This window comes from Rhinoderma darwinii, chromosome 3, assembly GCF_050947455.1.
Source record: "Rhinoderma darwinii isolate aRhiDar2 chromosome 3, aRhiDar2.hap1, whole genome shotgun sequence".
Lineage (NCBI taxonomy): Eukaryota > Metazoa > Chordata > Amphibia > Anura > Rhinodermatidae > Rhinoderma > Rhinoderma darwinii.
Genome location: NC_134689.1, coordinates 177,749,453 through 177,773,312, shown reverse-complemented (window position 1 = coordinate 177,773,312; position 23,860 = coordinate 177,749,453). Strand labels below are relative to the sequence as shown.

At 44.3% G+C, this 23,860-nt stretch overlaps 1 protein-coding gene across 1 annotated transcript in view; it reads left to right on the top strand.

The window, feature by feature from the left end:
• The window catches only part of LOC142750397 (uncharacterized), a 100,970-nt gene that overhangs the window by 35,711 nt on the left and 41,399 nt on the right, over window positions 1–23,860 (top strand). Inside the window, exons 4-5 of the mRNA XM_075859400.1 lie at window positions 18,575–18,635; window positions 21,379–21,587. Of these exons, the coding sequence (XP_075715515.1) occupies window positions 18,575–18,635; window positions 21,379–21,587 (270 nt within the window). The remainder of the gene's footprint in view (window positions 1–18,574; window positions 18,636–21,378; window positions 21,588–23,860) is intronic.

Below are 23,860 nucleotides of genomic sequence, written 5' to 3'. Positions count from 1 at the left end.
TATTTTGTATGTTTATTGTTGTAACACTGACTGCTGTGTTGAAGACAATAAAGCTAGCTGCGGCTGGTTTAAACCTTTTATTCAAGGAGTTGGAGTGAACTTTCTATGTATGCCAACCATCTCACCCGGGAGATGGCGATCCTGTGAGCTAAGTAGTCCCCAGGTTGTCACATATGGCGGAGAATTGCTTTGGACAATAAAATGGCACAAGAAGTGTGCAGTGAAATTTAAAGGGCCAGAAGCCCAATTAAAGAGACTGTTTTTTCATTGCAATGGGTCTTATGGAGGAACTCCTCAAACAAATGGTGCAGATGAAAGCAGAGCTGCAGGAAACAAATGCCAAACAGAGAGAGGATAACCAAAAGGTTCTTGGTACAGTTGGAAGCAGATCAAGAGGCTCTAAGGGCACAAGTGCTGTCCAAGGATACGCAGCATTCCAAGCCAACTGGATGCTCTTCAACACCAGCTGCATTGATGCCGGGTTCTCCTGACGTGTTGCAGACAGTTTGCAGAAAATAGCAAAGAGCATGCATACCTGTGATACAAGCTGTGAGGACCGTTGCTAAGGGCAACCACCCGGACTCATGGTGGGAATTTTTGCGAGCGGACTATTGTCTGGATGGAAAAGGTGTTCCCAAGTAATGTTGTACAGCTGTTAAAAAGCCAAGTGTGCTGAATCGCCCAGATGTGGTTGCTAGGAGCAACCAACCCCGACAGCATGTGGCGCCTGTTCAGCAAAAGGAGCGCTGTTAGAGATGCCATCGAGCGGATGGATGTGCACCTGATTGTTCTCTGGTCAGGAGGCCAGAGAGAGCACAAGAGAAGACACGTGAAGTGTTGGTTTGTGGGATTCCGCTACTGGTCAGTCTGGATCTTCGCCAAGAGTTCTCGTGGGTGCATCCGGACATTTTGCTGTTCGTGAAGAAGGATCCTGAGATGGGTGAGACCGTTCTGATTGACTTTGAAACTGATTGTGGGACTGTGCAGTACAGACTTATAAAATGTCAGGAACTTGATGAGGAGTTTGTGCTGGGAAGGGACTTTCCTCATTTTTGTCAGTTGTGGGAGAAAGGCAATATCTCCGATAAGCATTGTAGCTATTACAGGGAAAAGTCCTCTGCAGGGTGTGCGGCTCCACTGCCAGAAAGGGAAAATGCACCAGTTGTAATGATGTCAAGTGATAATGTGATTCAGGAAATGCCTGCTAAAAATGACACACATGTATTTGATGCACAGCGTTTATGTGATACTAGTGAAATGTCAAAAATTGTGCCTAATGTGTCTTTAACCCCTTCCCTCTTTAGCCACTTTTGACCTTCCTGACAGAGCCTCATTTTTCAAATCTGACATGTGTCACTTTATGTGGTAATAACTCCGGAATGCTTTCACCTATCCAAGCGATTCTGAGATTGTTTTCTCGTGACACATTGGACTTTATGTTACTGGCAAAATTTGCTCGATATGTTCAGTATTTAATTGTGAAAAACACCAAAATTTAGCGAAAAATTGCAAAAATTAGCATTTTTCTCAATTTAAATGTATCTGCTTGTAAGACAGGCAGTTATAATACACAAAATTGTTGCTAATTAACATCCCCCATATGTCTACTTTAGATTGGCATCGTTTTTTGAACATCCTTTTATTTTTCTATGACCTCACAAGGCTTAGAACTTTAGCAGCAATTTCTCACATTTTCAAGAAAATTTCAAAAGGCTATTTTTACAGGGGCCAGTTCAGTTGTGAAGTGGTTTTGAGGGCCTTATATATTAGAAACCCCAAAAAAGTCACCCCATTTTAAAAACTTCACCCCTCAAAGTATTCAAAACAGCATTTAGAAAATGTCTTAACCCTTTAAACATTTCACAGGAATTAAAGCAAAGTAGAGGTGAAATTTACAAATTTCATATTTTTCTGCAGAAATACATTTTTAATACAATTTTTTTTATAACACAGAAGGTTTTACCAGAGAAATGCAACTCAATATTTGTTGCCCAGTTTTTGCAGTTTTAGGAAATATCCCACATGTGGCCGTAGCGTGCTACTGGACTGAAACACCGGCCTCAGAAGCAAAGGAGCACCTAGTGGATTTTGGGGCCTTATTTTTGTTAGAATATATTTTAGGCACCATGTCAGGTTTGAAGGGCTCTTGCGGTGCCAAAACAGTCAAAATCCCCCAAAAGTGACCCCATCTGGGAAACTAGACACCTCAAGGAAATTATCTAGGGGTGTAGTGAGCATTTTCACCGCACAGGTTTTTTACAGAAATTATTGGAAGTAGGCCGTGAAAATTAAAATCAACATTTCTTCAAAGAAAATGTAGGTTTAGCGATTTTTTTTCTCATTTCCACAAGGACTAAAGGAGAAAAAGCACCGCAAAATTTGTAAAGCAATTTCTCCCGAGTAAAACAATACCTCACATGTGGTAATAAACGGTTGTTTGGAGACACGGCGTGGCTGAGAAGGGAAAGAGCGCCATTTGGCTTTTGGAGTTCACATTTAGCAGGAATGGTTTGCGGAGGCCATGTCACATTTACAAAGCCCCTGAGGGGACAAAACAGTGAAAACCCCAAACAAGTGACCCCATTTTGGAAACTATACCCCTTGAGGAAATTATCTAGGGGTATAGTGAGCATTTTGACCCCACAGGTTTTTTGCAGAAATTTTTGCAAGTAGGCTGTGAAAATGAAAATCTACATTTTTTCAAATAAAATGTAGGTTTAGCTAATTTTTTTTCATTTCCACAAGGACTAAAGGAGAAAAATCACCATAAAATTTGTAAAGAAATTTCTCCCGAGTAAAACAGTACCCCACATGTGGTAATAAACGGCTGTTTGGACACACGGCGAGGCTGAGAAGGGAAAGAGCGCCATTTGGCTTTTGGAACTCAAATTTAGCAGGAATGGTTTGCGGAGGCCATGTTACATTTACAAAGCCCCTGAGGGGACAAAACAGTGGAAACCCCCCACAAGTGACCCCATTTTGGAAACAACACCCATTGAGGAAATTATCTAGGGGTATAGTGAGCGATTTGACACCACAGTTTTTTTGCAGAAATTATTGGAAGTAGGCCCTGAAAATAATAATCTACATTTTTTCAAAGAAAATGTAGGTTTAGCTAATTTTTTCTCATTTCCAGAAGGACTAAAGGAGAAAAAGCACCACAAAATTTGTAAAGCAATTTCTCCCGAGTAAAACAATACCCCACATGTGGTAATAAACGGCTGTTTGGACACACGGCAGGGCTTAGAAGGGAAAGAGCACTATTTGACTTTTTGAGATCACATTTAGCAGGAATGATTTGCGGAGGCCAGGTCACATTTGCAAAGCCCCTGAGGGGACAAAACAATGAAAACGCCCAAAAAGGGACTCCATTTAGGAAACTACACCTCTTGAAGAATGCATCTAGGGGTGTAGTGAGCATTTTGACCCCACAGATGTTTCATAGAATTTATTAGAATTAGGCAGTGAAAATAAAAACAGTCCTTTTTCTTCAATAAGACGTAGCTTTAGCGCAAATTTTTTCATTTTCTCAACAAATAAAGGAAAAAAAGAACCCAACATTTGTAAAGCTATTTCTCCCGAGTACGGCAATACCCCATATGTGGTCATAAACTGCTGTTTGGGCAAACGGCAGGGCTCAGAAGGGAAGGACCGCCATTTGGAGTGCAGATGTTGCTGGATTGGTTTCTGGGCACCTGTGGGCCCAAAACAGTGGAAACCCCCCAGAAGTGACCCCATTTTGTAAACTACACCCCTCAATGCATTTACCAAGGGGTGTAGTAAGCATTTTAACCCTGCAGGTGTTTTGTAGAAATTAGTGTGCGCTCAATGTTGCAGAGTGAAAATGGGATTTTTTTCCATAGATATGCCAATATGTGGTGCCCGGCTTGTGCCACCATAACAAGACAGCTCTCTAATTATTATGCGGTGTTTCCCGGTTTTAGAAACACCCTACATGTGGCCCTAATCTTTTGTCTGGACATATGACAGGGCTCAGAAGTGAAGAGTACCATGCGGAGTGGAGGCCTAATTTGGCGATTTACAAAGTATTGGTTCACAACTGCAGAGGCTCAGATGTGAAATAATAAAAAGAAACCCCTGATAAGTGACCCCATTATGGAACTGCACCCCTCAAGGCATTTATTAAGGGGTGTAGTGAGCATTTTCACCCCACAGGTCTTTTCCATAAATGAATGCGCTGCGGATGGTGCAAATTAAAAATTTATATTTTTCCCTAGATATGCCATTCAGTGGCAAATATGTCATGCCCAGCTTATGACGCTGGAGACACACACCACAAAAATTGTTAAAAGGGTTCTCACGGGTATGACGGTGCCATATATGTTGAAGGAAACTGCTGTTTGGGCACGCTGTAGGGTTCAGGGCCGAGGGAGCACCATTTGGCTTTTGGAGAGCGGATTTTGCTTGGTACTATATTTGTTTGAGTATTGCTGGTGTTTTATAATGTGGGGGTACATGTAAGCGGGGCGGAGTATATAAGGGGCATAGTCAGGTGGTATAAAAAAATAAAAATAATCCATAGATGTGTGTTACGCTGTGAAGCAATCCTTTCTGCACAGGCCGGTGTCGCACTGATAAATGGTGTCATTTCTTATCCCCCTTTTGGTCCACACTCCGCGCCTTTGTAGTTTGGGGAATTTTGCTGGGAAAGTATTATCCTGGTATAATACGGGCACCGTCGCTTCCATCGGATATGATTGGGCCCTCCCTTCCTGGTTCCCTAATTTTAGGTCCTTGATAAATCGCCTCTTGAAACAGAAGAAATGTTCTCCTCGGGCACAACTGCATATTTTTTTATTTCCTGACTTATTGGAGCCATAACTAATTTTATTTTTCATAGACGTAGCGGTATGAGGGCTGGTTTGTTGCGGGACGAGCTGTAGTTATTATTGGTACCATTTTGGGGTACATGTGACTTTTTGATCACCTTTTATCCTATTTTTTGGGATGCCAGGTAAACCAAAAAACGCAATTCTGGCACAGCTTTTTTTGTTTTTTTTTTATACAGAGTTCACCACGCATTATAAACTACATGTTACCTTTATTCTGCGGGTCAGTACGATTCCGGCGAAACCTCATTTATAGAACTTTTTTATGTTTTACAACTTTTTGCACAATAAAATTACTTTTGTAAAAAGAATGTATTTTTTCTGTCGCCAAGTTGTGAGAACCATAACGTTTTAATTTTTTTGTCGACGGAGTTGTATGAGGGCTTGTTTTTTGCGGGACAAGCTATAGTTTTTATAGGTACCATTTTTGGATACGTGCGACTTTTTGATCACTTTTTATTGTAATATTTGTAGGGCAAAGTGACTAAAAAACAGAAACTCTGGTAACGTTTTTTACGGGTTTTTTTTACGCTGTTCACCGCGTGCAATAAATAATATAATATTTTGATACCTCCGGTCGTTACGGTCGTGGCGATACCAAATACATATGGTTTATTATTATTTTTCAATAATAAAGGACTTGATAAGAGTAAAAGGGGGATTGTGTGTTATTTGATTACTTGAAACTTTTATTGTTTTCAAACTTTTATTTTTTGCACTTTTTTTTACACTTTTTTATACTTTTTTTACACTTTTTCTCAAGTCCCACTAGGGGACTTGAAGGTCCAACGGTCAGATTTTTTTTTTTCTAATACATTGCACTACCTATGTAGTGCAATGTATTAGATCTGTCAGTCATTCACTGATAGCAAGCCGTTTAGGCTTCGCCTCCCGGCGGGGCCTAAATCGGCTTCCGTAATGGCAGAGCAGGAGACCATTGTGTCTCCTGTTGCCATAACAGCAGTCGCCAGTCCCGATTGCCTGTCAGGGCTGGCGATCTGCTTGTAACCGCTACGATGCAGCAATCGCTTTCGATTGCTGCATCGAAGGGGTTAATGGCAGGGATCGGAGCTAGCTCCGGTTCCTGCCGTTACAGGTGGATGTCAGCTGTACAGTACAGCTGACTTCCACCGCTGATGACGCCGGATCAGCTCCTGACCCGGCGCCATCTTGCCGGCAGCTACGGAAGCCGATCAGGCTCCGCCGCCGGGCGGATCTTGACCGGCTTCGGTGCTAGGCAGACCGGGAGGCCAGTATTAGGCCTCCGGTTGCCATTGCAGCCACCGGAACCCCGGCAATTTCATTACTGGGGTTCCGATGAGCTGCAAACACCTTAAGTGCAGCGATCGCGTTTGAGCGCTGCACTTAAGGGGTTAATGGCGGGGATCGAAGCTAATTTCGGTCCCCGCCGTTACAGTCGGATGTCAGCTGTAAGATACAGCTGAGATCCGGTGATGATGGGACCGGCTCAGCTTCTGAGCCGGTGCCAAACGTTTGACGTACATGTACGGCAAGATGCGGGAAGTCAGTACTTTCCATGACGTACATGTACGTCAAATGTCGGGAAGGGGTTAACCCATGAGTATGTCACCCAGCCTGAGCAGGTAATGCATTGTGTGAACAGGCTGTTAAAGAAACAGCAGCCGAGACAGAAGAGGGGATTAGTTCAAGTGTGCCCCTTGAGGCTGTAGTTGAGAAAGTCGAGCATGTCACATGTGATGTGCGTACTGTTACTGATGGTAATCCAGAGGATGTGTCCTTGGAAACAGATGTGTCAGGTGTATCTGAGATTTCCCTAGATGTTGGGATTGTTGATGTTGGTAACCTGGAGTAGAGCCCTGCCATACCTAGTGATGGTGATGAATATGTGCCTGGTGCAATAGAGGTGACTGCAGCACCTTTAGAAATGTTGACCCCTAAAGGTCATTCCTATGCTGTAGAAACTGAGACTGATGTAACGCTCACTCATTCCTTGGGGATGGGGGAAGCACAGGAGGTAGACTTCAAGTCGTGTTCAGTGGATGCTACTATAGTGTATGCTTCGGTCCCTGATATTACATGTTATGTAAAACAGGTTACTAATGACTCAAGTGTGCCCCTAGAGGTCATGGTTCACAATTACAAAACTGTTGCATGTGATGTGTGCACTGTTCCTAATGGCCACCAGCTGTATACTGCTGCGATGTGTGAGTGGAGTGGTGATAAACTCTACAGGTCTGAGAATATGGTTGGGTTCACCTCACCAGTGTGAATGTAGCCCTAAGTGACGCACATGAGTTCCTGGACAGTGGCGTCAGTGAGGTGTGTGCGCTGGTGGCTGTGGCCTCGGTCACTAATGAACCGCCCAGTAGTGAACCAGATGTACATGAAAACATTACCCTAGAGGTTGGGGCTGTCAATGGTACCAATGAGGACACTACTGCCATGTATAGTGTGAGAAGGGTTACTGCTTCACCCTTAGAAGTTCTGCCCCCTGCAGGTCTTTCACATGTAGATGTTGAGACCCACGTAGCTCCCACACTTTCCCAGTAGGTAAGGGGAGCAATAGAGGGGGTCTTCCAGGCTTGTTCAATGGATACTGTTACAGTGTGTACTTTAGCCATTGAAGTTGCATGTGACACAAGACAGGTTGCTAAGGGCAACAAGTGGTGCTATACCACTAAGCAGGATGCGGGCCCTAGCGCTGCTGCAGAGACGACCAATACCGGGTCTGATAGAAGTAACCCAGAGGGGTCGGGTCAGTGCGGTGAAAAATTGTCTCTGGACGGACAGTCTGAGCATTTAAATGCTGAGATGAAAAACTCCAAGATGGAGGGGAGTATAGCGTCTGAAAGTGGTTTGGTAGATGGTACGGTGTATACCAAAACTCACGAGATGAGTGTTACTGAACACTATGAGCCAGGGTCTAAACCAAGGGGTGACACACAAAGCCACTTCTTGGATGCGGAAAGGTCCATGAATGTAGGGCACAAAACATGTAAATACGGCTGTGATCAGCAAAAGCTAGTAGTGCCTACAAGGGATGAGGATGCTAGGCATGCCAACATAGAAGAGTTGCTAGAGCACCTGTGTAATACACCCAGGGGTGATTATCAAATGTCTGTTACTGTAGGGGTGACCCTAAGTGTGATTATGTCCCAACGTAGGAGCTTTGACCCTGGAGGGAGGTTGAAATGTGATCAGTCCTACGGCCTTTATCAAAGGGGGGGATATGTAGCAGTGCAGCTACTGGACAGTGCAGAAACTCAGGTTTTAAGCAACCAGGGAGCATGTACAGCAGAGAGGGTTTTCTCTGCTGTTGCTTGGGTGTAAAGCCTGGAATAGGGCCTGGTTTGCTGGAGTGTGGAGAAGGGCGGGCTTCCACTCCATACAGACAGTCAGCTGGATTTTCACACGAAGGACACCGACGTCGATACTTCTGAAGACTCTAATGTGTTGCTCGATTCCCGACGATTTAACGCCGTAGAGCAGCACGCCGCAAAGCAAAATAAAAACAAAAAATAACTAGGTTCGCTGTTCTCAATTGTATCCTGTATTAGGCCTTAAATAAAACTGTGTTACTCGTCTAAACTTGAAGGTCTAGGCTCACAGTATAACACAACACTTCACCGTGTACCTATGTTATCTGTCCACGCCTCTCCGCCTATCTTAGTTCACTGTTTTACACAATTTTATTGTACAAAAACAGAAATAAATTCAAAACAGTTTGGGCCTCGGCTCGCCATATGTTAAAGGGGTTAGATGCAGCTATGGGACAGTGCAGAAACTCAGGTTTTAAGCAACCAGGGAGCATGTACAGCAGAGAGGGTTTTCTCTGCTGTTGCTTGGGTGTAAAGCCTGGAATAGGGTCTGGTTTGCTGGAGTGTGAAGGAGAAGGGCGGGCTTCCACTCCATACAGACAGTCCATGTCTTGGGCTGTCTGATGAGCTTAGTTAGGCTTCACCTGAGACGGCTCTTTAATTCAGGGGTGTGCAGGTCACACAGGGCTCTCAGTCTGGGGAAGACAGGCATGCTAGCCTGTGTGAGAGTCACCACCGTGTGAGGTAAAACTATGAAGGTTTTGAGGTGCTGGGCACAAGGCTCGGTGTCTTGTGTTAGTTAGAGGCTGGACGGCCTAGGGTTTATTTTGTATGTTTATTGTTGTAACACTGACTGCTGTTGTAATGACGGGGTAGGGAGACAGACAGGTGAGCCCTAATCACTCAGTCCCTGCCTAGTTGCACGGCCCGTCCTAGGTGACGGCGTACAACTGCGCGACGGTCCCTACGCTCAATATGTGCACGACAGACAAACAGACAAGGGTACACAGAAGCTAAGGGAAATGGGGCAGTTGCCCACGGCAACACCGTGAGCAACAAGAGTAGTGAACAAGCCGAGTCAAACCAGGAGTATACGAGGTACCAAACGCAGAGCAGGAGAGTAGTCAGTAAAGCCAGGTTCAATATAAAGCAGAGGACAATATTACAAGCAGCAGCAGCAGAGCCAGGAAACAGGCAGTATCACAGGCTAAGGAGGAGCAGGAAATGAAGGTATAAATAGACAGAGGGCGGGAGCTAGCTCTGTCTGGCCAGGCTGTGATAGGCTCTCCCACTTCTCAGCCTCCCAGCCCGAGTGGTAGATGATCGAGTCACTCTATCAGACTTAGGATCAGGTGCAGACTAATTAACCATGGGCGTCGACACAGAAGCTGTGTCTGGCAGATCCTTTACAGCTGTGGTGAAGACAATAAAGCTAGCTGCGGCTGGTTTAAACCTTTTATTCAAGGAGTTGGAGTGAACTTTCTAAGTGTGCCAACCGTCTCACCCGGGAGATGGCGATCCTGTGAGCTAAGTGGTCCCCAGGTTGTCACAATATACACATATAATCTCCTGGTTGGCTCGCCATATGTTAAAGGGCTGGTATAATGGCGGGTTTCACTTGCTTGTGTCACCTACCATTACTACCTCCTTTATATTCAGGGTCACTAGGGTTATGACTAGTTCCCCTACCTTTTCCTTATACTAACGTTAATCTACTTGCATTGCTGCTACGTAAGTGTATATGACTGAGTAAATACAATTGTATAGTAAATAAAGGGTAATATTTCTTACTAAAAATAATCACACTTACATATCAAATACACCAAACACAGAACACAGAAACAGATCACAGTATAGTATCAGTATACCCCAATACATATAACAAGTTAATATATACTGAGTATACTCACACTATATGTAGTACAGTATAAACACGATATCACAATCCTACGTTATACCACCAACCACTTACCTAAACATACATATGAATACAGTTACGTTACTGTAATGTCCGTGGCTGTGGACCGTCAGCTCCAATCCTCCCGACAGCCGCAGCCACGAGTCGGCAAGCACTGGCCCCAGTCTCCTCCTCAGCAGACGCCAGCGCTTGCTTCCACTCACCTCAGCCGGATCCCTTAGGGTGCGCGCGCACGCTCGTGCCCGCTCTTAAAGGGACAGCGCGCGTACTGGACTTTTGATGAACTTTGACCCGTGAGTACTCTGGACTATAAGAGGGGTCTAGCCCCCTGCTTCTATGCCTGAGTGTTGTTGATATTTTCTAAGTTTGTCTATGTGATGGCCTCCTAGTGTGTTTCCTGTTCCTGTTTTCCATACTATCCTGGTTGAGCACCGAGCTGTGCCAAAGTCGTGTCGTGCTGTATCCACGTCTGACCTGCTTCACCTCGCCTGACGTCTACCTGCTGCCTAGTCCCAGCCGAGTCTGCCTTGCTGCTGTCCGAGCTGCCACAGGTTCCTATATGAACTATAGACATTTACCTGCGCCCTGTTGACCAGCTGCCTTACCGCCAAGGCGGTACGGCCCAGTGGGTCCACAGACCCTACGTGACAGTACGCTCAGGCCATGGACCCCGCTGGTTGATTCAAGACCATGACGACATCACAGGAGATGCAAGCAGATATGCTGGACCTCCGGTCTCGACAGGACCAACTCCTCCAGGTGTTGAACATTCTTGCACGTCGGCAGGAGCTGCTGTTCCTTCTACACCTCCTGGTAGTGTTGATCCTGAGACTACACCTCTTGGCAGTGTTAACCCGTGTGTTTCTTTGCCACTTCCTGACCGCTATGATGGAGAAGCAAGTACCTGTCGTGGATTTCTGAATCAGTGCCAGATCCACTTCAGCCTGTATATTAGGACATTTTGGTCTGATGGCGCAAGGGTCGCTTTCATCATCTCTCTCCTCACTGGCAAGGCTCTTGCATGGGCGAACCCTATCTAGGAGAGACAAGGACCAGAGACCCGTGACTTCCAAGCCTTCCTCCGGACTTTTCGCATGGTGTTTGAGGAGCCTGGACGGGTCTCATCTGCAGCGGCCTCTTTGATTAACCTACGCCAAGGAGACACCTCCGTGAGTGAGTACGCCATTCACTTCCGCACCCTGGCGGATTCTGGTATGGACTGGCTCCTAAAATTAAAGGATGAACTTGCTGCTCGAGATCTGCAATCTACCCTGGATGACCTCATCCTTCTGTCTGCCCGGATTGATATACGGATACGAGAACGCCTCCAAGAGGTTTGACGGGAGGGAGTCCTTCCCAGTCTGGCTCCTACTTTGAGGCAACCCCTGCTGTCCTCAGATGTCGATCCTCCTAAGGAATCTGTGATAATGGACCAGTGTAAGTTATCCACCCAGGAGAAACAATGCAGACGCACGTCGGGACTCTGTCTTTATTGCGGCCTCGGTGGCCATCTTGTGCGCCTGTGTCCCCAAAGATCCCAAAACCTAGGGTTGCTAGCAATGACAACCTTGGGTAAGTTTGGACTTCCGTCTAAATTGTCCATACCTGTGACCATAGTGTCCGGGGAGAGAACGCATCAGGTCTCTGCGTATCTGGACTCTGGATCCGCTGCTAATTTCATCCGTAGAGACCTGGTGGACCTTCTGCAATTACCCACCACCCCTCTGGAGAGCCGGTTGACAGTTGCTTCAGTAAATGGACTAACTCTGCCAGACCCAGTTATAGCTGTCACCAAGCCGCTGAGGTTCCAAGTGGGAGGCCTTCACTCCGAATTTCTGTCTTTCTATGTGCTATCCAAAGCTGTTAACCCTGTGTTGCTGGGCCTGCTTTGGCTCCGACTGCATGCCCCAGTCCTGGACTGGTATTCCGGAGAGGTTCTCCAGTGGGGCCCTGAGTGTCAATGCCGTTGCCTGGTGCAGATTAGTTTGGCTCAGCCTTCGCTGCCTTGGTCATTGGCAGGATTGCCGAGTCATTATGCTGCATTTTCGGACGTCTTCAGCAAGAGGGAGGCGGAGACATTGCCTCCACCTCGGGCATATGACTTCCCTATCGAACGGATTCCTGGTGCATCCCTTCCCCGTGGTAGGGTATATCCTCTCTCCTTGCCACAGACTATGTCCATGTCCGCCTATGTAAAAGAGAACTTGGAGAGGGGCTTCATACGAAGGTCTTCCTCCCCGGCAGGAGCCGGGTTCTTCTTTGTCAAAAAGAAAGATGGCTCTCTTTGTCCTTGTATCGACTACCGAGGCCTCAACCAGATCACGGTGAAGAATAAATATCAGTTTCCACTGACCTCTGAACTGTTTGATTGTATACGTGGTGCCAATATTTTTTCTAAACTAGACCTGCGTGGGGCTTACAACCTAGTCCGGATTCGTCAGGGTGATGAATGGAAGACTGCATTTAACACCCGTGATGGACACTGTTAGTATCTAGTAATGCCCTTCGGCCTGTGTAATGCTCCCGCGGTCTTCCAGGAGTTTGTTAATTACATTTTCCGTGACCTCCTCTATGTTTGTGTAGTAGTCTACCTTGATGACATCTTGATTTTTTCTCCAGATCCTATGACGAACCAGAGACATGTCCATCAAATTCTGCTACGGTTAACGGAGAATCGTCTGTACGCCAAGTTGGAGAAGTGCGTGTTTGACAGAGATGCTCTACCCTTCCTGGGCTACATTGTCTCGAATCGAGGTCTCGAGATGGATCCTGAGAAGGTAAAGTCTGTTCTGGAATGGCCACGTCCTCAAGGCTTGAGGGTCATACAGCGCTTTTTGGGATTCGCTAATTTTTACAGGCAGTTTATTCCAAACTTCTCCTTACTGACTTCTCCCATCTTTAACCTCACTAAGAAGGGTATGAACGCCAAGGTGTGGACTACCGAGGCAGAGTCCGCATTCAATAGCCTGAAGAGTGACTTCACGTCAGCCTCTATCCTCCATCATCCGGATGTCTCTCTGCAGTTCTCGTTGGAGGTGGACGCATCCTCTGTCGGTGCTGGTGCACTCCTGTTCCAGAGAGGTCCCAAGGGCAAGTCAAGTGTATGTGGATATTTCTCTAAGCTCTTCTCTTCTGCAGAACGCAACTACTCGATTGGGGATCGCCAGTTACTGGCCATCAAATTGGCTCTGGAGGAGTGGAGATATCTACTAAAGGGCGTAGCTCATCCGACCCTAATTTTTACAGACCACAAGAATCTGACCTACCTCCAGACGGCCCAATGGCTGAACCCTCGTCAGGCCAGGTGGTCACTGTTCTTTACCAGGTTCCAGTTTGAGCTCCATTATGGCCCGGCCAACAAGAATGTGAGGGCCGATGCCTTGTGCAGGTCTTTCGAGAGGAAAGACCTTTTATTTGGTGGATTGGAGGGGCTTTGGTCCTGAAGAGAGGTCTTGGGAGCCAGAGGAGAACCTCAATGCTCCTACTCTTCTGAAGAAGTTTCTCTCTTGCTCTGGTTCCAAGAAGAGGGGGTGTAAGAGGGGGGATACTGTAATGCCCGTGGCTGCGCGCTGTCAGCGCCAATCCTCCCCTGACAGCCACAGCCACGAGTCGGCAAGCGCTGTCCCCAGCCTCCTCCTCAGGAGACGCCAGCGCTCGCTTTCACTCACCTCAGCCGGATCCCGTAAAGCTGCGCGCGCACGCTCGTGCCCGCTCTTAAAGGGGCAGCGCGCGTACCAGACTTTTGATGAACTTTGACCCGTGAGTACCCTGGACTATAAGAGGGGTCTAGCCCCCTGCTTCTGTGCCTGAGCGTTGTTGATGTTTCCTAAGTTTGTCTATGTGATGGCCTCCTAGTGTGTTTCCTGTTCCTGCTTTCCATACTATTCTGGTCGAGCACTGTGCTGTGCCAAAGTCGTGTCGTGCTGTATCCACGTCTGACCTGCTTCACCTCGCCTGACCTCTACCTGCTGCCTAGTCCCAGCCGAGCCTGCCTTGCTGCTTTCCGAGCTGCCACAGGTATCTATACGAACTATAGACATTTACCTGCGCCCTGTTGGCCAGCTGCCTTACTGCCAAGGCGGTACGGCCCAGTGGGTCCACAGACCCTTCGTGACAGTTACAATACAATACACATGCTCACTGTTTCTGTCCCACTCTCACCTAGCAATATCTATCCCTGTACACTAACGGTTAATCATGTAACAGGGACAGCAAGGGTTAACTTAGGAACTCAGGAGGAAAAAGGGTTAACAAGGGGAAATGGTTTGCTGTATGCCATGGGATAGCAGGTAAATAGTGGGAAAGGGTTAAACAGGTACCAGGGGATATGCAGGTCAGGCAGGTGGAAAAGGGTTGAACAGAGGTGTTGTGTTGGGGGGGGGGGAGAAGTTGTGTGTAGCTGCTGCTACACGTGGATACTTAGCGGTTCATGTGATCCAAGTTGGTGTGTCTTGAGGGAAGCAGGAAACAAGAGAGACTGAGTGTGGGACAGTTGACCCTCTTATACCTTGTCCATGCACATCTGTGACATCACATGCTCATGCACGTGCAAGGGGGCATGGGTTTATGGCTCCCCCCCCCATGGAATCTCATTACCTGGCGAGGGGGGGGGGCAAGCAGTTGGAACTTCCTGCTTCCTGGAAATACAGGATTTGTTCTTATGGCTTTCAGCCCCCAGGGTGTCTCATTACCTGGTGAGGGGGATGGAAGGACAGGCAGTGTGAGTGCATTAGATGTGTCCAATGTCTTCTCACTGTCTCTCTACACATTTCTGGAGGGACAAATATATATATCTACACTCGCATGTACATAGATATAAATATATAAAACACTTCCCTTTATATGGGCGTAGACCACTGTCTTTTTTTTTCCATGAAGACCAACCCTGCGCCAACTGGAGAAGAGGAATGTCGGATAAACCCCCATTCAAGATTGTCCTGGATATATTCAGACATCGCTTGAGTTTCGGGTAGCGTGAGAGGGTAGGTCCGCCTACGAGGAGGAGTTTTATTGGGTAGCAAGTCGATAGCGCAGTCCCAGGGATGATGGGGAGCGAATTTCTCTACTTGAGACTTGCTGAAGACGTCTGTGAAGGAAGAGTACTGCGGGGGATAACACCCTCAAGCTTAGAGGTGCACAGAGGAATCAGTTGTCTGAGGAGGTGTCACCTTCTTCAAACAGGACGAGTAACACTTAGAACGCCAAGATACAGTTTCCCTGGTCTGCCAATCGATATGTGGGACGTGACTTTGCAACCATGGTAATCCCAAGATAACTGGACTGATGGTTTTAGGAACCACAAGAAAGTCAATAGATTCCTGATGCAGGACTCCCACATTCATCAAGAGTGATTTGGTACGGGCCTGGATAGCCCCATCTGGAACCCGATTCCCATCGATGTCCACCAGGACCAGGAAGTACTTTTATGGGAATTTTCCACTCAGATACAAGAGTTGAAGAGATAAAGTTTCCGGCAGCTCCAGAGATTAAGAAGGCAGAGATGTGTTTAATCCCTACTGGTGTGTGCAGGAGCACTGGAATAGTGAAGCATGATGTCTCTTTCTTCTGTACAGGAGAAAAGCACAAGACCTAGAACATGCTCTCCTTTCTTTTCTAGGCTCTGGAGTTTCCCGATCTCTTGGGTCAGGTAGCGAATAGGTGCAGCGCAATACAGGCACAAGCGACTTTTTTATTCTTTTCTCACGTTCCTCCGGTGACAATTTTGCTTGCCCAAGCTGCATTGGTTCTTCTGGGGGTACCTCAGGTGCTTGGAACTTTGGAGCTAACTTATATATGAAACTTCTGGATCTCCGCTGCCCAATAGCTCGCTCTCGGAAACAGATATTCACTTTGTCACATAGAGAAATCAACTCCTCCAATGACAGAGGTTGTTCACGAGAGAACAATTCATCTTTAATCGGATCGGACAACCCTTGCCAGAAAACTGCCACAAGAGCCTCATTATTCCACTTCAGTTGAGGCTAAAGTCCGAAATTGGACCACATACTGGGCAACTGTCATGGATTCCTGACAGAGACGTAGCAAAGAGGCTGCAGCAGATGACACTCCCCCCGGTCCGTCAAAAATCTTCCGGAAGGTGTCCATAAAGGCCTGACAGTTGTATAATACAAGGTCATTCTGTTCCCACAAAGAAAAGGACTACAGCAAGGCCTGCGTGGAAAGCAGCGATATATTAAAGGCTACTTTGGCTTCGTCAGAGGAAAAATTTCAAGGGAGTAACTCAAAACTGATAGAACTCTGGTTCAGGAATCCTCGTCAATTTTTGGGGTCACCATCATACTTGGAAGGGAGACCCGAAGCTGATGACCGGTTACTGCGGTGGGCAGCGGTAGAATGGGAGCTTGCACCGTCGGCTGAGGCTGTAGCGCATCCAAGCGTGTGGAGAGGTTTTGCAGACACTGGAGAAGCTGTTGCTGATTTAGTCTCTTGCTTGTCAACTCGCACCAAATAGGTGCTGTAGAAGCTCGGCGGATGACGGTTCTCTGGCGGAATCCATTTTTTTCAGGCCAGAATATTCTGTCACGAACCTGGCAGGGAGGATGGGATTCCTTTTTGCCAGCTTCTAGTAGCACTTAAAAGCACTGAGGCGTCGATACTAACAGACCCCCCGGTAATCACCAGGGACTGCCGCAAGGCTGTTTGGACTTCGCTGCAGGGAATCTGCAGATCACATCCCATAAAAGAAGCGTCCTTGAACCGTGCAGATTTTACCATGGATGCAGTTCAGGATCAGAGGAACAGATGCAGAGATCAGAGATGCAAGCAGAGTTGTAACACAGGAAGTCAGATCAGGTATAGTACAAAGCAGGAGCTAGGTAGAAATGACCTGATGCTCTGGCACCTGTTGGTGCTCAGAGGCTTATATGGGCAGTCATGTGATATCAGGGGGGAGTTTACCAGAATTCAGGTAATGCCATGTACTAGCCACTAGAGGGAGTTCCAGATTGTATTTTGCATTCCAGCCACTAGACGGAGCTCCTGCCCAGTCTCTGAAACCGTCTGCCCAGTAAAGTACGGACTGAGCGTTGTTTTTTGACAGGTTGTCCAATTAAAATTTTTATATTGCCACTGATTCTGCACTCTGCCCCACAACACACTTTTAATGTACTCACATGTTTTTAAAGTGCCTCCATTCTCCACTTTCGTCACTTGACTTGTGATGTTAATTTTTTGCATCCTCCACTAACATATACTCATCACTTGGTCTAGGAGCTGAAAGTCTGTGCCGAGTATATGGCACGTCAATGGTGTTGTCATTTCTTGGGCGTCCTCTCCTGTAGCCATGGCCGTAAATGCACGCCTCCCAGTTCCTTTCACAGCGAGGACCGCCCATACAGGAATGTTGTCTCAGCAGGAAGATGAGTAAACTAACACGCCCAGAAATCTATGTCAACAAGCGGTGTGCAATGTAAAATTTAGAATCAATAAATAGCCTTTTTTTTTTGGAGGGGAGGAATAGTGTCAGCAGGTTGTCTACATATGGGGAAATTGATTTAACATACTGTTATTCAAGGGGGGATGTCGGATTACCCCTTTTAACAATGCCAGGTCTGAAAAGTGGCAAAAAAACAACCTGTAAAAATTTGTCCTACGGACGTGTCGGAAAAAGTGGCGCTACGGATTTATAAATATGAGGTTCTACCTTAGTATCATATTTTTAATGGATTTCTGCCAGAACACTGGCATAAATACGTTGAAAAATCTGTCCATTTATATTCTAGATTCGATGTTGAACTTTATTTTGCAATTTCAGCAGTCAAATGGACATAGGAAAATTACGTCAGGAATCGACTTTGGGAATGTTGTGAGCATGTTCTGACACATGTTCAGTAGTCACTGTGCAGGAGGGAGAGTCATCTGTTGTCAGCAGTGTAATCCTATGTTATCTGTCTCCAGCTTTATAATAGAGGTGCCTTTCACTGTCCTCTGATGATGCTGAAATGTGATCTCTACAAAACGGAATTGTCCCACTATTGAGGGCTCAGTAACCAGTGTGAAAAATAGTGTGTAAAATTTAGATAAGGACTTTGAAAAAAAAACAAAACAACTAAAAACGTAAAAAAAATATTTATGTTTAACATATAAACGTCATTTAAAAGGGATATTCCCATCTTAAACATTATGATATATGCACAGGATATGTCATAAATGGCTGGTAGGTGAGGGTCCCACCTCTTCATTGAATTCTAAGTGGACAGCGCATATTGTGAATCAGCAAACGGGGGTCCTATTAGCTCCCTTTCGATAGATGAGGGTCCTAGATGTGGGGCCTAAAACCTTTAGACATTTATGGAATATTCCGTGGATATACCATACATTTGTTAGATGGGAATACCCTTTGACATATTAGGTCATTTCTGACAAGAGTGTACTTTTAAGTATTTTTTAAAAGTAAATTGATTTTCCTGTAAGGCACAATCAGAAAGTATAATACATTACAAAGTGTTTCTTAAATAAAAATCTATTATTTTTGTCATTTTTTACAGGTCAATTAAAGAACTCCTGCGCATATGTCATGAAAAAGAAAGGGTTAAATATGTCATAAGGGTATGATTTCATACTATACATTATTGTACACTTAAAAATGGAAAATATGGAAACACAATGGTGCACATTTAGCACTGCCCCAGCATTTTAACAATGACTTAAAACCGAAAAATAGTCTGGACCTCCTTGTATATTAGCAGTCTTCATATTTTCTGCAAAAGCGGAATATAAACATGAGGTAACTGTCGGCCGAACAGCTAACTCCCATAACTTCACCATAAACATGTGCTGTTGGATCAGACAAACAAGCATGTAATCTATATAGTGATAGCAGGGATAATCAGACGCCAGAATCTTCTGGAGCCACATACTGTATGCTGGAGGCAAGAATAGGATTGGATTGGAGACAGCCTGCCAGTCGATAGACCGGAATCTGACTTTTATCACTTTAGACAAAAATCTTGTCTATGACAAACTACTAAATGCTGAAAAGGGGTGGCCCAGACTAGACTACTAAACTGCTATTACGGACTGTTCATATTACACAACCAAGCTGCATTTATAATTAGCGTATTGGACTAAACAGCCATACTGCAGTTATAGAAGGTCCAGGCTAAACAGCAAGATTGCTAATATAAGGAGAAGGTCCAGAATAGACAGCCATACTGCAGTTATAGGAGAAGGTCCAGACTACACAGCAGGCTGCTGTTATAGGAGGAGGTCTAGACTACACAGCCAGATTGCGGTTATAGGAGATGGTCCAGACTACAAAGCTGGACTTCTATAATAGGAGAGGTCCAGACTACACTGCCAGAATGCTGTTCTAGGAGGAGGTCCAGACTACAAAGCTAGACTGCTATTATATGAGAAGGTCCAAACTACACAGCCAGACTGCTGTTCTAGCAGAAGGTCCAGATTATACAGTCTGCTGGAGAAGTTACAGGGGGGGGGGGCTCTGAATTACTTTTAAAACAACGTGCTTTGCTGCTGGTTCTTAAAATCATACTGTTGATCAGGCTTGGCGTCCTGAATCCGCCGGCCATCTTTAGTACTGTGTACCGCATACCATATAGGCAATGTCCGACGGTACTAATCCTCCAGCAGCATGCATGTTGAATTGTAAAACATACATGTGGTTCGTTTGTTTGCTTTAGGGCTTATTTACACGAGCGTGTTAAACATCCGTGGGACGGCCGTTGAAACAGCGGCCGTCCCACGGACCTATGTAATTTAATATGGCCGTTCACACAGCCGTTGTTTCAACGGACCTTGTGAAGGGTCCGTACGAAAATAGGACATGTCTGTTCTTTTCGCGCATCATGCATCCCTCCATAGACTCTCAACTATGGGGGATGCGTGACATCGCATCCCGCAGCGCTGAGCACGGATGCACCTCGGACGTGAAAAACTGCAGTTTTTCACATCCGAGATGCGCAGCGTTCGTGTGAATCAGGCCTTAATAGCACAATAAAGTTGATATTAATTATTTAGGGATAGTTGGGAAATACGGTTCTTTGCCGGTTGGCAATTTTGTATATAAGACTAAAGCTAGACTTCTATAATAGGAGAGGCCCAGACTACATAGCCAAACTGCTGTTATAGGGGGAGGTCCAGATTACACAGCTAGAATTCTGTTATAGGAGGAGGTCCAGACTTCACACAGTCTGCGGTTATAGACTAAGGTCCAGACTGCACAGCCAGACTGCTATTATAGGAGAAGGTAGACTACACCGCCAGATTGCTGTTATAGGAGAAGGTCCAGACTACAAAGCTAGATGTCTATAATAGGAGTGGTCCAGACTACAAAGAAAAACTGCTGTTATAGGAGGAGGTCCAGATTACACAGCCAGAATGCTGTTATAGGAGGAGGTCCAGACTACACAGTCTGCTGTTATAGGAGGAGGTCCAGGCTACATAGCCAGACTGCTGTACGGCTAGCTTCACATCTGGGTTCGGTATTTCTATTGCTCTACTCTGTCATAGGTGCATATAGGTGTACTGATGTATATCACAGTATGCTTGAGTATCCTAAAACCGTGCTGCATTATTTCAGACTCTTAATGACACCTAAGACATTTTGGATTTTGTCCTCTCAAGAGAGTTAAGAAGTGGCATGAATTGTTAATCACGACTTGAGCAAAATATTTATCAATGTCTAAATACAAAACTTGTGACTGTATTTGAGACACATCATAAATTGTTTTACACTAAAAACCCGTCCAGCAATACTGATACATGAGACTGATAATCATATAGAAAGCTTGTGACAAAACTGTTAATAAATAGAATTTGGGCAAACCCAGACCAACTTATTTGATACAATTTATCTAGATATAACCTTATATTTACGATTAGTATGGACTAGTAGGAGACAAAATGTCCAGTTTCCAGAGCACATTATAACTATTTTAAGTACTCTTTGTTAAAGGATGTTATATATGTAAAGATCTTCACAGCAGATCATAGATGATAGTTAATAATAATAGTTAGATCTATGGTATTAAATTCTTTACATTTTATCACACTGGTCTTGAAATTCTCATTGATTGTAGATTGTTTTCATGTTGTTGTGGCATGGGTTTAGGATTATTTTACTGGGGTTTTTGTTTTTTTTACACACTGAATACACTCTTCCCACTCAATGGCCAAGAATTGTCAAAAATGTTTTTATTCTTTCAAATAACTTTGGTTATGGGACAATTGGTTACGGTTAACCTATTTGAGGCATATTGGTTAATTTACCCATTTTAAATCAAGGTTGTTCTGTTTAAGGCCAGCTTTACTCATAGTTATCTTTTCTTAGGTTTCTATGTTGGAGATATATAATGAAGGTGTGTGGGATCTGCTCTCTCAAAATGGAAACAAACAGCTCGAGATCAGGTCGCAAGGAAAAGTAGTAACACTTCCTGGATTAACAGAAATGGAAGTTTTGACGGAAGATAATATAAAAAAGATAACTTCATTTGGTGAGAAGAACAGAACAGTGGCCTCTACAAAGATGAACACTGAAAGGTAACATTTACATAAGTGTCATCTCTTCATATTCATCTATCGCTAGTTTTCTTTCTAGCGGCCATTATGTAGTCAGAAACATTATAAGTAGGAGAGAATTTTATTTGAGTCAAGAGTCCTCCTATTTTGGAAGCTGGTCCAGTATTGAGAAGGGTGGCCTTTAAGTGCTTGACTTGGATGATAAGTTTGGCTGTTTCAAATATTTCAATGGCTTTGAGCAAGCTTCCTGTAGAGAGAACAAGGGTCAAAGTTTTACAGAAATGGTGTATAATGTATTCAGAATAAGTCACTTATGAAACTGTTAATATTTTTTTATATTAAACAATGAAAAAATGAGTTTGCACCATTTATTAATATTTCATATGAAGTAAAGAACTAAAATGAAGCCTATTTTTCAAAACTTCTAGAAATATGTATAAAAATGAAATTTCCCTCTATAAATTTGGAGCACACCTTTATAATTGTTCTGGCTGTTTCTACACTTGTTTACAGCTCTGACACATTTTGTACATGACTCCCAGTTTGTTTATGGCTGTGTTCACCCAAAGAATTATCCTTAAAAGTGTGCCTCTACATAGCAGTGACCATAAAATAATCACATAAAAGTGTATACCGAGAAGTTACTGCTTCAGCAATTTCCACACAAATGTTCCAGACGCAGGGCCCTATAATACAACATAATAATAACAATAATAATATCCTTTTCATGGATCAAACCTGCTCTCTACTAACCGAAACTTACATTTAGGGCTCATGCACACGGCATAAGCCTCTCTGCACTGATGTACAGACTCCCCCGTATTTTACCTGTACAAATAAATTCTCCTCTAGAAGCAATTCTTCTAGGGGAGAATATCTCCATACATATGGAATCTGATGGTGCATACCATGTTTTTTTTTCTATTGGGTTTGCACGAAACCTGACAGAAAAAAACCTCTGTGTGAAATTGGGGGAATACAGAAGTACAGTAGAGGGCTGATGCACCTCTATGGAAGCCCTATTTTGGCTCCGTACATTGCAAGCTGCTCGATGCCATTCAGAACTCACTCCATCAGTCTGGTTTCCTGTCGGTTCACACTCCAGCCCCTCCCGTTCCTCTGAACCCTTATCTAAGTTGAATTTTAATAAAATCAAAGTTGATCAACTTTGATTTGATCAGGATGTTTAAGAGAGGATAGGAGGGATTGGAGAGTGAGCCTGTCTGTCGGAAAGGATAGTGAATGGCAGTGAGCAGCTTGCAAAGTATTGGAATACATGCAAGTCCCAGGAGAAAAACAGTGCAATATTTTTAATGAAAAACGATTGCAAAAACATGCAAAACAAAACAAAAAATAAAATGAAAGGTGTCCATAGCCTCTAAGTCCAGATTAAAAGAATTTCCACACAGAAATTATTATACATAACTGAATAGCATTTTTCCCCAAGGTAGTTATATTAAGACCTCATAACAAAATAATGGTACAAATACAAAAGTGTAAAATCTTGAGTGGTGCATACTAGTCCTTCTCAATGAATTAGAAAATCATCCAAAACGTTATTTATTTCAGGAATTCATTTAAAAAAAAGAAACTCATATATTATATAGATTTATTACACACAGTCAGAGTGATCTATTTCCAGCATTTTGTTCTTTTAATGTTGATGATTATGACCAACAGTTAATGAAAACCCAAAATTTTGTGCCTCAGAAAATGAGATTATATAAGCCCAATTTGAAAAATTATTTTCAATACTGAAATGTAGGCCTACTGAAAAGTATGTACAGTATATGCACTCAATGCTTGTTCGGGACTCCTTTTGCATGAATTACGGCATTTTTTCAAATCTGACATGTGTCACTTTATGTGGTAATAACTCCAGAATGCTTTTGCCTATCCAAGCGATTCTGAGATTGTTTTCTTGTGACATGTTGTACTTTATGATACTGAAAAAATTTCGTCGTTAAATTCAATATTTATTTGTAAAAAAACACCAAAATTTAGAGAAAATTTGCAAAAATCTGCATTTTTCTAAATTGTAATTTATCTGCTTGTAAAACAGATCATAATACCACACAAAATATTTACTAGTTAAAGAGGCTCTGTCACCAGATTTTGCAACCCCTATCTGCTATTGCAGCAGATAGGCGCTGCAATGTAGATTACAGTAACGTTTTTATTTTTAAAAAACAAGCATTTTTGGCCAAGTTATGACCATTTTTGTAGCTATGCAAATGAGGCTTGCAAAAGTCCAAGTGGGTGTGTTTAAAAGTAAAAGTCCAAGTGGGCGTGTA